This window comes from Sus scrofa, chromosome 3 (assembly GCF_054392235.1).
Source record: "Sus scrofa isolate SSC_HxYL_T2T_F1_AM1 chromosome 3, Sscrofa_HxYL_maternal_Yorkshire_Landrace_v2.0, whole genome shotgun sequence".
Classification (NCBI taxonomy): Eukaryota; Metazoa; Chordata; class Mammalia; order Artiodactyla; family Suidae; genus Sus; species Sus scrofa.
The window spans coordinates 113,469,400-113,486,066 of NC_139385.1; the positions used below are offsets into that span (position 1 = coordinate 113,469,400).

The 16,667-nt window shown below is 35.8% G+C and overlaps 1 protein-coding gene across 2 annotated transcripts in view; it reads left to right on the forward strand.

Moving 5' to 3' along the window:
* Positions 1-16,667, forward strand: part of SOS1 (SOS Ras/Rac guanine nucleotide exchange factor 1) — a 153,619-nt gene that overhangs the window by 52,372 nt on the left and 84,580 nt on the right. For both annotated transcript variants that reach the window (XM_021087586.2, XM_021087587.2), the window contains exon 2: positions 13,074-13,199. In XM_021087586.2, the coding sequence (XP_020943245.1) occupies positions 13,074-13,199 (126 nt within the window). The remainder of the gene's footprint in view (positions 1-13,073; positions 13,200-16,667) is intronic.

Genomic DNA, 16,667 nt, shown 5'->3' on the forward strand with positions numbered 1-16,667 from the left:
CTCCATCATGGCTTAGGGACTATTCCTTTTTTGTTGCAACTGCTGGAAATGGGTAGAAAAACTGGAAAAGTCTAACTTCAGTATACTTCCTATATTCTCTGCTTGTCAGTTTTATCCCTGGTCACTTTATTATGTGTATAATATTTGCTTTGGTTAGAAACAGAAAGAAGGAAAACATACTCATTAGATAGCCACTAAGCCTTTATTACAAATAAAACAGGGCAGTTCCTTGGTGGCCCAGTGGTTAGGACTCAGTGTTGTCACTGCTATGGCTCAGGTTTGATCTCTGGCCTGGAAATTTCTCTGTGCTGTGGGTGTGGCAGAAAAAGAGAGAAGAGAAAGAGGAGCAAGGAACAGGACATCCATTAGGCATAAACTGTGCCCCAGTAAGAATGCATTGTAGACAAAAATTCATGAAAAATACATAGTCCCTGCTTTCCAAGAGCTTTCAGTTCATTGAGGGAAATAAGTGTACTGTAGTGTACATCAGTGGTCAGCTATTAACAAAAATTTAATAACTTGGAAAAGGCAGCAGTTAATCCTAACTGGGAGACTGAGTGAATTGATAGATAATACCAGGACCTTAAAAGGATCATTAAGATTTCAGCTGACAGGGTTAAAGGGAAAGGACATTCCAGGCAGAGGGCAAGAACGAGAAGGCATGGAGATGTGACATAAGTGTATTCTGGGAGCAGTTGCAGGAAGCCCATGCTCGTCCTTTAGACAGCAGTTTAAATATCACTCCATCAGAGAGGATTTCCAAATTTAATTTAGATTATTTTTGTTCATAAAACCATCTATTTTCTTCATATGCTTATAATAATTTACTGTTTGTTGAGTATTGTTCTCATTCACTGAAGTTGTAAACCACATGAGTGCAGTCAAGGCTGTCTTTCCATTATATTCCCAAAGCCTATCTGGGACATAGTAGGCTCTCAAGAAACATGTCCTGAATGAAAGCATTTGTCAAGCAATATGCTAGGCTTTGGCATACGAGTGTTGAGTAAGGAGTGTGTTGCAAGATGTGCCAATAATCTTCTCTTAAACCTTTATCAACATAGGTAAAATGCCTTGCTGCAGAATGTACGAAGTATCAAGAGTAATAAATTATTGACTTAGAATTGGGTATTTTCCAGGTTTCTTTACCGTCTGTATTCTGCATCCCTTCTCAAACTATAGCCATATCTTTTCTTCTCTTCTTTTAAAGTTCTTCCAAGATCAGGGTGCTTGAGGGACCCTTTTCCCCTCTCTCTCCTAATATGTATTCCTCAATTGTCTGTGGTTTAGTTTCTGCTCCTGCTGCTCTATTTATATTCTTCCCTCAAAGGTCACTGATTATGTGCTGTTTGCACATTAAAAAAATATTCTGAGTTTTACAGCATTTAAAGCTCCTGGACACTGTTTTTTATTTGGCCTCATCTTCATCTGTTTGCTGCTTGGATGTATTTGCCACCCAAGATTGCTCCTCTGTCTACCATGTACTGGGAGATTTTATCCACCCCTGAACTGTGAGTGAGTGAGTGAGTGAATTCCAGATCCAAGTTTTTGGCTTTAACCTCTTTCTTGAGCTTTAAAATCTAGCTTGATTTCTAGCTATTCTCTAATAGTTAGAGTAAAATTTAATGCCTTCAGATATCTTTTTTGTCTTTCTCTATTTCTCTTTATTCTGTCATTGACATGGATATGGTTTTTCTTTGTCAAATATGTAGAGGAAAATGAGGGAAAAGAAAACAGTAACACAAATCTAATAGAGTAAAGAATGTAAATTCTATGAGAACCAGAGCTTTTTCTTATTCTACTTTCTGTAGGTGCCCTCTATCCTGCTTAGCCTGTGAGCTGCTCAACAAGTATCTGTTGCATGAGTGAAGGAGGTTTAAGAGGAGAGAGATAAGATGAGCTACTATACATTTTGTTGGGCAAAACATGGTCTGTAGTCTTAACTTTGATGTATACATCGTAGTTTTTATTTTTCTTCCTTCTGCAGCTTGAAGCATGTTGCTCTTCTCCCATATGAATTGGGATTTTTAACAAGTTTTGTTAAGTACCCAACTATCCTGTCCCTTGGCCACATAATAGCTAAGGCTTAAGTCCCTAATTCAAGTTTAATTTGTATTAGTACATTTTAGATATAAATAATAAAATGGAATAAACCAAACAGTTCATGATATTAATCAAATCAACACAGGCTAACTTTTCTCCCTAGAGCAAACATTAAAATTAGAAATAGGATCCATCTGGGCAAAAATTTCAAACTCATCTTTGGCAAGTTATCTGTCAACATATTATACCAGACAAAATTACACTTTGACTGTAATGCTTATTGGCCCTAACTTGCACTGAAAATATAAAAAGCTAATAGTATGTAATAAGCTACTAATGAGTAGTTAGTTGTATGGTTACTCTTAGCCTTCTCAGCTTTTTGATATAATGTATTGTATTTTCAAGCTACTTTGTAAGACATCCACCTTAGATGGGAATTTAGGCTACAAAGTTACTTCTGGTTCTTTCTTTTCCAGCACTTAAGATTTTATAATTACATATGCTTTGAGTTTTACTTCTTCAGTTTTCCTGTTAACTCGTAAATAGGTATCATTTTCTGTGTCTTTTTATATAACCTAGGAGAGTATTTTTCATGAAGAGTGTTCAATAAATGTTTTTAATTGAAATCCAGAAATTCTTGAGTAGTCAGATGCTATTTATGAATTAAAAATCAGAAATGCTCCAAAAAATGTGTAATATAGATTAAATATTTCAAAAAAATCAAGGATTTCCTATGATGAATAGAAAGAACCTATATATAAAATTGCAGAGTTTTTTGTTCTTAAATATGTATACATAGGTTCAAATACAGATTTTTATTCCCCTCCAAATTGAACAAATTTGGGGTCCACTTTCAGATTTTAAAATGATATTATATGAGAAAACCAGTACAACTCAATTTTATTGGTTTATATTTAATGAAAATGAAAGAATAGAATTTCTCCCATATTCATTAACTCATTGTTTCCATAAAAGTTAAAAACTTCCATAAAGTAACCAGTTAAATTCTTGATAAAATAGTATGGAATTTACTTCATTTATAAAAGTAGAAAAGAAAAAAAATCAGACTTAATCTGCAATGAACATGTGGGTGCGTGTGTCTTTTTCAAGGAAAGTTTTGTCCAGATGTATGCCCAAGAGTGGGATTGCTGGGTCATATGGTAGTTCTATGTATAGTTTTCTAAGGTATCTCCATACTGTTTTTCACAGTGGTTGTACCACTTTACATTGCCACCAACAGTGCAGAAGGGTTCCCTTTTCTCCACACCCCCTCCAGCATTTGTTATCTGTGGACTTAATAACGGTGGCCATTTTGATAGGTGTGAGGTGGTATCTCATGGTGGTTTTGATTTGCATTTCTCTAACAATCAGTGATGTTGAGCATTTTTTCATGTGCTTGTTGGCCATCTGTATACCTAATTTGGAGAAATGTCTATTCAGGTCTTTTGCCCATTTTTCCATTGGGTTGTTGGCTTTTTTGCTGTTGAGTTGTATAAGCTGTTTGTATATTTCAGAGATTAAGCCCTTGTCAGTTGCATTATTTGAAACTATTTTCATAGTTATCAATATTAACAGTAATTTCTTGGTGCCATTAAATAATATTTATCAAAACTCAAAAGTGTCCATTTGTCTCAAAAGTGTCATTTTTGAAGTTGGTTTATTGGAATCAGAGCCTCTTAAGATGTGCACATTATAGGTAGTTGTTATAGCTCTTAAATATCTTTAATTTCCAGACTCCCCCTCCCCCAGTTGACTTGTTGGAGGAATTAGGTCATTTGTCCTGATTTTCCTTTTTTGTGTTTACTCTCTTGTGGTAATATCAAACTTGTTCCTATTATCTGTCATAAATTCTATTAATAGAAGTTGGCTTTATAGCTTCATTAGATTTATTTTCAGCTTTTTGGGGGGGACAAGAATACTTCACAGTTGGTGCTGTGTGCTTTATACTGCATCATTCTGGTCACAATTTTAGTGCTGCTAAGATTGATTGGGTGATTTGGGAGGTGACAGCCTGAGCCTTTCTCTATAAACACAAACTCTTTATATAATAGTTTAATATATAATGGTTGATGTCTGAAAATTTATGTTATTCAGGTTGCAGTGGGCTGTTTTCTAACTCTGTGTTCCTTCTGCATTTTTATCTGGAATCCTTCTATGAGGAAGAATTCCTCATCAAAATTCCTCAATCAAGGGCAGTTTGATTATCCTGGCATATAGTTTAGACAGGAAAAGAAGAATGTATATTAATTCTTTCAGGATAAAGAATTGGTATTCCAGTTATTTTCAGTGTTGCTCAATGAGGGTGTTTTTTTTTTTTTTTAGCATAAATTTGACTTCATTGGTTTTTATTTTTATTTTATTACATTCAGTTACAGATGATTTGGTTTTTGAATTAGCACATCTTTTGCTAATGAGAAGCTCTTTCATGATACTCCTGTGGAGTTTTTTTATTTTTATTAAAGTATACTTGACTTACAATGTTATTCCTATGTTTTTTATTATGACCTATTCATTTTTTTTGTTGTCACTTTTTTTTTTTTCTTTTTAGGGCTGCAGGTGTGGCATATGGAAATTCCCAGGCTAGGGGTCAAATCTGAGTTACAGCTCTGGCCTTCACCACAGCTACAGCAGCACTGATCCTTAACCCTCTGAGCAGGATCAGGGGTTGAACCCCCGTCCTCATGAATACTAGTCAGGTTCGTTTCCACTGAGCCACAACAGGAACTCTCATGACCCATTCATCTCTGAGAGCTTCCTTGCCCTCTAGTTATAATAGGATGTCCCAGGCATATTTTGTCATTTGCAATTTTTTGAATAAAGAGTTAAATATATAGGTATGCTTTTTGAAAATTTACTGTGCACAGGTATCTCCTATTATAGTTAAAAATTTATTCCAAAAATATCTTTAGGTAGTATAAGGTGTAATTTTTTAGTAACTACATTTTTTCTAGTTCGTATGAGTTTTTTGCTGTATTTTAGCTGTATAATTTTTCATTACTTTTATTTTTAAAATATAGTTAAAATTTAAGTTATCTTTATTATTTCTGTACATACACTTTTTTTTTTGCCATATGTGGTAGTTCAAAACACCTATAATATGCATAGGTTTTCAGATTTCTGATTTATTTATATTTTGCCACATGACCAAAATGTGTAATAAGTAGTCATAAAATAAATTTTACCTATTTCAATGAATTTATTGTAACCGTTGATCTTTTAATATTTCTAAAAAAAGAACAGTCTTGAAAATTTGACTAAGTTATTTGCAAATAGTCATTGTATAAGTTCTCTTTACTCCCTATAGTTGTGACAACTAGTAGGTTAATAAGTAAATTTATCTGTATCATAAACACCCAATAGTTAGATTGTTTTGTTACTTGAGTGTTTGAAACGATACTAGGGCAAATCATTCTCCACAACCAAAATAAAATTAAATAAAAATTTTAAAATAACCACTTTATAAAAAACAATTTCAACTTTGTTTTCCTAGATATAGCACAAGAACTTTAAGTGTTACACTTGAATTTTTTATCTTTTTGAAAATATTATCCTCTTATAATATTTCCTATCCTAGTTATTGATTTTCTCATTGCTGCCCCCACTACCACCAAAGTACCTATCCAAATCTGCCTCCTGACTTCAACATCTTCCTCTGTTTCGCCTTGTTTCATTGTGCCTTTTTACAGAACATATAGCATCCTTCCATCTAGCTTTGCTTTCTTCAATTTCATCTTCATTTTAACTCATCCTTCATACTAACGCCAGAGAGATTCTTTAGCAAACAGATATAATTATGTCAATATCTGTTTAAAACCCTTCAGTGATTTTTTTTTCTTCCCTGATCACTTTCCAGCTTCTTAGAATGACACCCAAGCCTGCCCTTTCTAATCTTAGTTTTTCTTATATGTGCTCTTTGGTCCAGCTCTTAGAGTTTCCCTACACATAATTTTTTCTTGGTCTCTGTGTCTTTTTATCTGCTACCTCTTTCAGTAAAAAGGCCTGCTTCCTTATCTGCTGCCTTTTGTGCCTTATTCATCCTTTATACTTCAGTTCAAGTGTGTTTTACTTATAAAGACTTCTGATATTTTTTATTGGGGGGGTGTTAAATATAACTCCCTTTTAACCTCATCACCCTCTGTTGAGTCATTTGTTTACATGTCTAGCTTCTCTGTGAGCTGAACTCTTTCAGGGCAGATGCCATGTCCTCATTAATCTTAGTGTCACCAGCAAATAAGAGGAGCCTGGGGGTGGGGGGAGGGATTGTTATATACATGGACCTAAAGGCTGATAACAGGCCCTAAGAAATGAGAAAATATTTTCTGTCAGTTTTGTTTTTGGAAAAGACTTGCATTCTCTGATTTATTATTGCTGCTTTTTTTTTTTAAACAAAGGATTTTTTGCTTTACCTTTTAAATAAACCTCAGGATGAGGAGAAATAAGCACCCAAAACATGGTTTTTTGACGAAATAATTGTAACACTGAGAAAGAGATTTAACAATCCACATCTTTATTATTTGCTATGGTTTTGAGGATTACCATTTTATTTCAAATTCTCCAGTTAATATTTTAAAATAAAAGTAGTATATCTGGGCTGAAGATGTGACAAAGTACAATTTAGAAGCTTTTTTAATCCACATCTTTATTATTTGCTATGGTTTTGAGGATTACCATTTTATTTCAAATTCTCCAGTTAATATTTTAAAATAAAAGTAGTATATCTGGGCTGAAGATGTGACAAAGTACAATTTAGAAGTTTTTTTAATTCTTGAGAGTCAGTAGCTAGAAAAGGCTATTAAATATTAAAAATTCATCAGAATTCAACATTGTATTTTCTGGCAGTTTACCCAAGGGATTCCTGAATACAGTTAGAGGACTGGTGTATCAAACAACTAGGAATTGATATAGACCTAATCCCTTTGCTTTTCCAGATTCCATGAAATCTGACAATAATAGCCAACAAAGTTGCTTCTCAATTCGTTTGAAATTACTTGAGACAAAATGAACTGTTAAGATAGAAGCTGGCAGCCCTTAAGAAAGTCTTAAAATTCAATAGGTGGCATCTTTAATTGAATATGATGATTATATCTTAATTGAGTATGATGATTATACCTCAAAAGAATTACTGTCATGATTATATAAAATTCTTATTCATGGCTATCATTAATTTTTTAGTGATGTTTTTGTATTTATTTTACTTAAATTACCTAAAGTTCATTTAAAGAAGTATATGAAGTTTTCTTTGTCAGTAGACCTAAGTATAAAATGATGTTTTGAAAACTGCATGTAAAGGAAAACTCCTCCCCACCATCTACTCTAAACCCAATTCTAAGTGCATACTATAATTGCTCTCACACACACCCTTAGTCATAGATAGCTTCTGAAGCCTTTCATAAGATTTGGCAGTGTAACCCATTCTGTATAGGCTTGAATAATTCGCATCATTTGATCTATCAAATGTCTTTGAGTACCATTTAGATGGAATGGAACACTTTAGCTGAAACACTATCTCATAAAAGAGAAGTGGTTTTTTTTGTTTTTTTTTTTTTAATCCTGTCTATTTAGGAAATGTAATGCTACACTAAAGAAAACCTGCTCATTAAAGAAATCTCGTAACAATATCTTCCTTGAAAGAATAAAGAGCACAGTTTGTACTTCAGAAATTGGTGCTTTGCTTGTCTTTATTTTATTTTTTATGGCCACACCTGCAGCATATGGAAGTTCCCAGGCCAGGGATCACATCTGGGCTGCAGCTGTGACCCAAGCCACATCTTCAGCAATGCCAGATCCTTAACTTCATGTGCCGCAGCAGGAACTCCCTGCTTGTCTTTAAACATTTCTCATTGCCCATGTTTTTCTGTCAGGTTTCAAAGTATTGTTTTTAAGGAATTAAAATAATTTCTTCATCTCTTGTATGAATGAACCTTGTGATCCTAATTGGACAGGTTTAAGAAAGGATACAGGTTAATGTATGGAAACTCAGATGAACAATTTGCATTATGCATTATTTTCTATTTAAGCCTAATTCTTCATTTGATTTATTTACCTGATAGGTTTTATTTGGCTATTAGTAACTATCAGTCAATAAAACTGTGAATTTCTAATATTTTATGTATCATGCAAGGAGTAGGACTTAACAATTTAACTATATGTTCATGAATTATAAGCAATATCACTTTTTTGTTTAAACCATAGCATTTTACCGTTTTGTTATATGCAGTTCATTTGATTCTACATAATAAAATAAACATTGATTTTAATTCTGACTGCCTTTAAATGTTGAATGGTTTCTGCTCTAAGGGTTTATGCTTCTAAAAACAACCAAACTCTGTAGCCTTACCACTACCCCTTTTCACCACCCTTAATTCCAAGAAAGAGATAGCTTATTCCATTCACCCCTGTGTGACAGAGACTTTTGAGTATTCCTTGAATGTCAGGAGTTTAGAGTGAGAAGCAAAGGGGAAATGATTCTATAAGTAGATAAACAAGGCCTTGCCCAATCAGAGCATCAGTAGAGAAAACAGATAAGGGAATATGTTAATTATAATTCAGAAGGATAAACCTGATAACAAAAGTGTGGTACCTAGTACAAGTATTAACACAGAGCAGAGTTTAAGGCCCATATGAACAGAGACTATTTTTGATTGATCCCTATGTATCCAGCACTTACCAGAGGGCCTGATATTTAATAGATTCGATAAATCAGTTAAATGAATGAGATTCATTCTGCTTTAGAAAGAGATGAGAAACAAGGAAGTCTTCCCAAATGAGATATGGGTTTTGAAAGTCAAATAGGTAAGAAAGGGTAAAAGAATGAATGTTAGATGAGGAGAACAGTGTGAGTGAAACTACACCATGTTTGTTTGTCTGCTTTGTCTTTTTGGGGCCGCAGCGGCATATGGAAGTTACCAGGCTAGGGGTCGAATTGAAACTGTAGCTGCAGGCCTATGCCACAGCCACAGCAATGCCAGATCCGAGCCACATCTGTGACCTACACCACAGCTCACGGCAATGCCAGGTCCTTAACCCTGTGAGCGAGGCCAGGGATCCAACCCGAGTTCTCATGGATACTATTCGGGATTGTTAACCTCTGTGCCACGACAGGAACTCCTGTACCCCATGTTTCAGCAGACTGCAAATTATATATAATTGCTTCAGCATAAAGTGTAAATTGAAGAACAGCTGAAGATGGACTTATATTAATGAAGTACTATTGTTTCCATGAATTTCTTTGAAAAACAAAGAATGTTTAAAAAAATATACTCTGATCGATTTACATTTTCCTAAAGTTTTCTAAAGTGTGTTTCAGGGTACCTAAACCACTTCCTCAAAGGGATTTGATATTTTTTTAAGTTAATTAGAATTCTTGGTTAAATATTTTTATCTTAATATTTATTATCTTCAGCACTTTAGCTTTACGTAGATTTTTAGTATATTTATAATTTTTAGAAAACATGGGATACTTTATGTAAGCAATGATCATTTTACCTTTTCAGATTATAAGATTTATAGTGCTGTGTTTGCACTTAAGACAGGCTGATGTTTTGTTTTTTTTGTTTGTTTGTTTGTTTTGTTTTTGTTTTTGTCTTTTTGTTGTTGTTGTTGTTGTTGCTATTTCTTGGGCCGCTCCCACGGCATATGGAGGTTCCCAGGCTAGGGGTCGAATCGGAGCTGTAGCCACCGGCCTACGCCAGAGCCACAGCAACATGGGATCCGAGCCGCATCTGTGACCTACACCACAGCTCACGGCAACGCCGGATCGTTTAACCCACTGAGCAAGGGCAGGGACCGAACCCGCAACCTCATGGTTCCTAGTCGGATTCGTTAACCACTGCACCACGACGGGAACTCCAGGCTGATGTTTTTTAAAAGTTTGACCACATATTTCAAGCCAAGGTTTATACAGAAGGCCACAATATAACTAGATACAGTTTATGCTGATAGGACACTCCCCAGATTCCTCCAGGTTTGACAGCCAAGGGTCTAGTAGAAAGAGCTTTGGCTTAGACACCAGGAGGCTCAGGTTAAACATTACCAGTTATCTGCAAGAATTGTGTCTCCGTTTTATCATCCCACTAAATAGAGGCACTGAGTTAAATGATTTTCAAAGTCCCTTTTAATTCTGAAACTCTGTGGTTTTTGTAAGTCTGTAGCTATATTTTATGTGATGCTGGAGGCTTGAATAGGAATATAACCCCAACCATAGCTACGCTTTCCAGGACTACATCTTAGTCAAACCAAGGGCTCTCTATACTTGTGTTTTTCATTTGTGAGATACAGTTCTATGTGTAAGATATAGTTTTTCTTTTTCAACTATTACAGTAAGTTCCTTTTTCTCTCTCATGTTATAGTTGAGATTTTGGTAGGCTAGGTGGCGATACCTAGCATGTAATTTGGACTGTGGGTGTAAAACTCAGGAGGCGTTCCTGCTGTGGCACAAACGGATCAGTAGCATCTTTGCAGTGCTAGGACACAGGTTTGATCCCTGGCCCAGCACAGTGGGTTAAAAGGATCTCGTGTTGCTGTGGCTTGGATCTGATCCCTGGCCTGGAAACTCCATATGCTGTGTTGAGGGTGGTGAGCAAAAAAGGAAAACAAAACAAAACAAAACAAAACACGAGAAAATCAGAACTAAAGATTGATTTGGAGTCATTCATAAGGTGATAAAATTGTGGAAGTGATTAAGATTAGTTGGGGGAAAGAACAGAAAAAGGGAGCAGATAAGAATGGAATCCACATTTTTGAGGGATTGGAGGAAGATATGGAACTCTATAAGGAACAAATGGAAAAAGGAACAAAAAAATAAGTGAAACAGAATAGATTGTGTCACTGATATTAAGAAAAGAGTTTAAAAAATAAAAAGGGGGAGTTCCTTTGTGGTGCAGTGGCTTAAGGATCTGGCATTATCACGGCAGCAGGTTTGATCCCTGACCCAGGATTTCCACATGCTGCTGGCACAGCCAAAATAAAAGAAAAAAGAAAAGGACTTGACTGTGAACTACCCATGTGGTGTCAGGGTTCACTGCTAGAAGATGAGTCAACCAAAAAAGTAAAGGGTGTCTTAAGAATATAGTTTAAGCCAATGAGGGCATGCAATTCAGTGCATAAAAATAAAACCTTTGTCAAGTTCCAGTTTGTTTGTTTTTTTCTTTTTCGACTGTACCCATAGTATATGAAAGTTCCCTGGGCCAGGGAGCGAATCTGAGCTGGATCTGTGACCTGTGCCACAGCTTCAGCATCACTGGCTCTTTTAACCCACTGAACCAGGCCAGGGATCAAACTGGCACTTCCTCAGAGACAAGCTGGGTCATTAAGTCATTGCACCACAGCAGGAACTCCTGTGTTTTTGTTTGTTTTATTTTGTTGGGGGTTTTTTGTTTGTTTGTTTTTAAATCATGCTTAGTGTTGAGAAGCAGTAAGTTTACATGGTTCATTACTTATACACATTAGTCAGAATGTGATGGCCTGGTGAATAGAAAGCTGAGAAAATGAATTCTGTGTTCTAGTCCATGCTGCATCCATTATTTTAACTGTACAACCATTCAGTCATCTAATAGAGTGGAGAGATTTATAAACAGATCAGTTACAATCAGGTTGGTAGTTGCTATACCAAAGATGACCAAAAGTACTTGGGCAAATGATTTAAGCCTTTGGCAGCCCAGTTTCTTTCTTTCCTTTTTTGGCTGCCCTGCAGCATATGGAATTCCCAGGCCAGGGATCAGATCTGAGCCACAGTTGTGACCAGTGCCACAGCTGCGGCAACCTTTTATCCCAAAGTTACTTTGATGAATTGAACCTGCATCCTGGTGCTACAGAGATGTTGCCCATCCCGTTGCACCACCTTCAGTTTCTTCATCTGTGAAATAATACTAAATTGTCTTAGACCCCATGACTTGATGTAGCATCCTCTCACTCAGCTCTGAATTGTCATATTATTTGCCTCCAAAATATTTTTCTTTAGAAAGCATTATAAATGCATGTATGCATATATATTTATACATATCTATGTACTTTTAATATATATTAAAAATTCATCATATGGTACACACATTATAAAAATTTTCCCATACACTGAAGCTGTTATATCTTCTTAGGTAATGAGGTGTGTGTAGTAGGCCAGACAATACTAAATGCTCTCGTTCATTCATTGTGTACATTCTGTGTATGTTCATTCGATGAGTGCTCTATCATCCTTTGGAGAATTGAGCATGTTTTGAAACATGTATTGTTTGTCTCCTGGAGCTGATTTTTTGGTCATTTTTAAAAGTAAGGAATAGTTTTGACCCATAGTGAGTGACAAACGGGATGCAAGTAAAGACTAACATATTGGTTATTAAAATGTGAGTTACAAAGATTGTGACTTGAGATGCCTGCAAAGAAATTGTCAAGGAAGATAAGCCAAAGATTATTAGGCATTTATGAATGACCACTAAGTTATCTTCCTAAAGCCTAGATAGTCCCATGTTGTGAAAAGTGCCCTTTTTGTGTCCTTTGATATAGGGTGACTGTTTTCAACAGACATTTATCAAGCTTGTATTACATGCTCTGCATATAGACTGCTAAAGTTACTTTGATAAATAAGACAAGGCATATATCACTCTTGGATTTTATCATTTAGTAGGAAAGATTGAGTTAGACAAGAGACAGACCCATAGGAGGTCAGTTTTGCCCAGGCAGTAAATGTTCTAACCATTACTGGTTCTTGGCAAAAACCATATACACTGCATACATTTATCTCCAGCTCAGCCTCTCCCTCCCTCTCTATATTCCCACACCCTAGGGTAACCATGGTTTAATAAAAAAGTACTGAAATGATGGAATTAAGTATCTGAATCTCCAGAAGCATGTTAATAAGTAAGTATGGTGCACATGGCTGGGAAAAAGGTTAAAAATTCCAGGCTTGGGTCATAACATTGAAATCTATATTTGTAAGCCAGATCATGTTCTTGCGTACAAACACACATTTAAAAGAAAAATATTTTGTTTAATTAAATGAAACAGACCTACATTTTAGTTACTATGCTTTTTGTTTATAGGTTCAGGGGCAAGTTCATCCTACTCTTGAGTCTAGTGATGATGCTCTTCAGTATGTTGAAGAATTAATTTTGCAATTATTAAATATGCTGTGCCAAGCTCAGCCCCGAAGTGCTTCAGATGTAGAGGTATGATAAATTTTGCCTTATATCTAATATGTGTGTTTATTTTAATGTCAGTGATGCTGGGGGTGGAAGAGTTTCAAAGAAGTTAAAAATTTTTAACTTTTATATTGTATGTGCTACCTTGTCTATGTTTTAGCTGTCAGACTATTCCATGTTTTGTTTTTAATCTAAAATGAACTTTTGTTAACTACTAAAGTGCTACTTCTTTTACAGCTAGGATGGCAAATACACCTTTAAGAGTGGAATATTTCCAAGTGTTTCTTTGTTTTTTAAAGCCACCTGTCATTTCAAAAACATTTTAATTTGTCCTTTGATCTTCTGTTGTTATGTGTATTTTAGGTAGGAATTGAACCCCTTCCCATCATTTGGAAGGGAAGAAAACATCTAAAAATCTAGGAGAGAAGCCTATGATCTCTTACAAAGATGACACGGCTCCTGTCTTTTTAAGGCTTATAGATTAGCGGAGATACGGATAGGTTTATGGGCAATAACTTAATGTGATGTACAGTGAGTAAAGGATGTGTGGCACACCAAAAAAGGGCAAACTAATAACACAGGCTTTGGGGCTTAGGTTACTTTTTCTGAACAAGAGCCATTAAATCGAGTTCTGAAGGAGTCAAGTTTAAGAGGAGAAGAAAGAAGTTTTGAAGTACCAACTATAGAAAATGGGAGAGAGAATTGGAAATATAAGAAGAGTGTCCTGGTAGTGGTGAAGGAGCATTTGACTTTAATGACCTTGAATGTGGAGTGTACAAAATCTGAGTTTGTGTGACATTTCTTTTGCAGGGCTCAAGTGTGGTCACAAAAAATATAATTGAATTGAATGGTGTTTCATCATGGATATGCAGTGGCAGAACAGTAGGGCAAGAGAATTGTGGAAACTGGTAATAGCAATAGTGGAACCCTTTTCAAGACACAGCATAGTAGAATGTAATAATGATTTTGCAATACACAGTGACTGGGGAGGAGGTATATCTCTATCTACCCCAGCTTCTGCTCTGTTCCCCTGAGGGGTGAAGGATTGATATATAGTTATATCCAATAGGAAGCTTGATATGTAGTTATATCTAATAGGAAGCCTGGCTGAAAAGAGCATCGGGGAATCAAATTGAATAAGGAAAAAAGTGAATTTTTTATTTTTTAAATGGCCACACTGCTGCATATGAAAGTTCCTGGGCCAGATTCTGAATCCAAGCAACAGCTGTGATGTACACCACAGCTGTGGCAATGCTGGATTCTTTAACGCACTGTGCTGGGCAGAGGCCTGAACCCAAGCCACCATAGTGACCTGACCTGCTGCAGCTGGATTCTTAACTCTTTGCACCACATTGGGAACTCCAGGAAGAAAGTGAAATTTACTGGATTTTTTTCACCTAAAATTTGATTTTTTTTTTTTTTTTTTTTTTGGTCTTTTTAGGGCTGCACTTGCTGCATATGGAGGTTCCCAGGCTAGAGGTCCAGTCGGAGCTGTAGCCACCGGCCTACTCCACAGCCACAGCAACACCAGATCTGAGCCTTGTCTGTGACCTACACCACAGCTCACGGTAACGCCGGATCCTTAACCTCCTGAGTGAGGCCAGGGATTGAATCCACATCCTCATGGATGCTAGTTGATTTGTTAACCACTGAGACACAATGGGAACTCCTAAAATTTGATTAATTTAAAAATTTTTTATTACAGTTGATTTACATTGTTCTGTCAATTTCTGCTGTACAGCAAAGTGACCCAGTTTATTTTATGTATATATATATACACATTCTTTTTCTCACATAAAAGTGAAATTTATTAACAGCTAATATTTGAGTGCTTGCTGTAGTATCTTGTCCTGTCTAAGCACTTCTGTGTTTATATTTCATTTAAAGTTTTTAATAACCTCATGAAGATGGTGCTATTTTTTCCTCTTTCTAGAATATAAGGTCTTGTTCACTACCAAATCCCCAGCACCTGGAACAATGTCTGGCACTGAAAAGACACTCAGGAAATATATGTTGAATGATTAAGTGTGAGACTTAAAGCACAGAGAGGTTATGTAAATTGCCTAAGATTACAGCTGATAAGTAGTGAAGCCAAGACTCTAACCCTGAAAGTCTAAGCTTCTGGGCATACATTCCACCAAACTACCCTGCCAGGTAGGAGAGGACAGGTAGGTTGGAAAAATATGGAGAGAACAGAATGGTGGATTTCCCATTAATAATTGGAGAACTAATAACAATAGAATACCTGAAATGAGAGAATTAGAGGAAGGGATTGGCATCAGAGACAGAGTTGTTAGAATATAAGATTTCTAAAGTAAAATACTTATAAAAGCAGGGTGTGGCCATGTGGTGGTGGCTGGACTAGACATGAAGTTTGCTTTCCTTTTCCATTCATTTTTTTCCTTTTCCTTCTTATCCTGAAGAATCTTTGTAATCTTTAGTAAAGTTGCTTCAAAAGTACCTATGGGTCTGAATATTGTACTGAAGTGCATTTGTCAGAATTTTGATAGAGCCTAGAAAATTTTTATTGGAATCAATCAATAAGATTATCTGTTTAGACACCTTTATTATGTAAAGGAAAAGTTCTGCTAATGAGACCAAGCTGAATCTCAAACCTAGCTCTATATCTTTTATATTAAATTAACTATTAATCAAATGGAGTTTTTGAGTTTCAAACAAAATTACTAATCTTGAAAGTGGCAGAGTAACATACTTTAATTCATTAATCTTTCATTAATCATGCCTCCTGGGGCTATATATACATATCTCTCTATTGTGTATGTGATAATTGTAAAAAAATTTATTTTGCTCTAAGATTGTAATTAAATTTGCCACCACAACCCATAAAGTAATCCTTTCAATTTTGCCTTTCTACATTCAAGGCATCTTTTTTGTTGCTACCAGTCTTTTCCCATACATTCTGACCTTTGGTATTTCCTCCCAAATATGCAGTTCCAGTAATACACTAATAAGTAATTTTAAAATGTATTCTTCATCATTTTTTTCCCTTTCTTGTCTTCATTTTAATCATGCCTGATTTTCCTTCCCCTTCTTTCTCAAAGCAGTAGATAAACATGTAGTTAGGTGGATAAAATTGAGATGGGAAGGGATTACCGTTCTGTCTTCTTTTTCTTCTACCTCAATCCCTACCTACAATTTACTTCTATAAACTCTCCTGATATTTTTTTCAAAGATCTATGTTAAGTATATTTAGAATTGTTAGATTTAGTTCAGCTTCTGTTCTATTCTGCTGCTTTTCTATCACCATTATACACCAGTACTTTTTATTCATTTTATTTTTTTTTAATTTTTGGCTACCCTGCAGCATATGGAGTTCCCTGGCCACAGATGGGATCTGAGCCACAACCACCATCTTTGCTACAGCTGCAGCAATGCAGGGTCCTGTAACCCACCATGCCAGGCCAGGGATCAAACCTGTGTCCTGATACCACAGAGACTCCGCTGATCTTGCTGCACCACAGCCTACACCAGTGA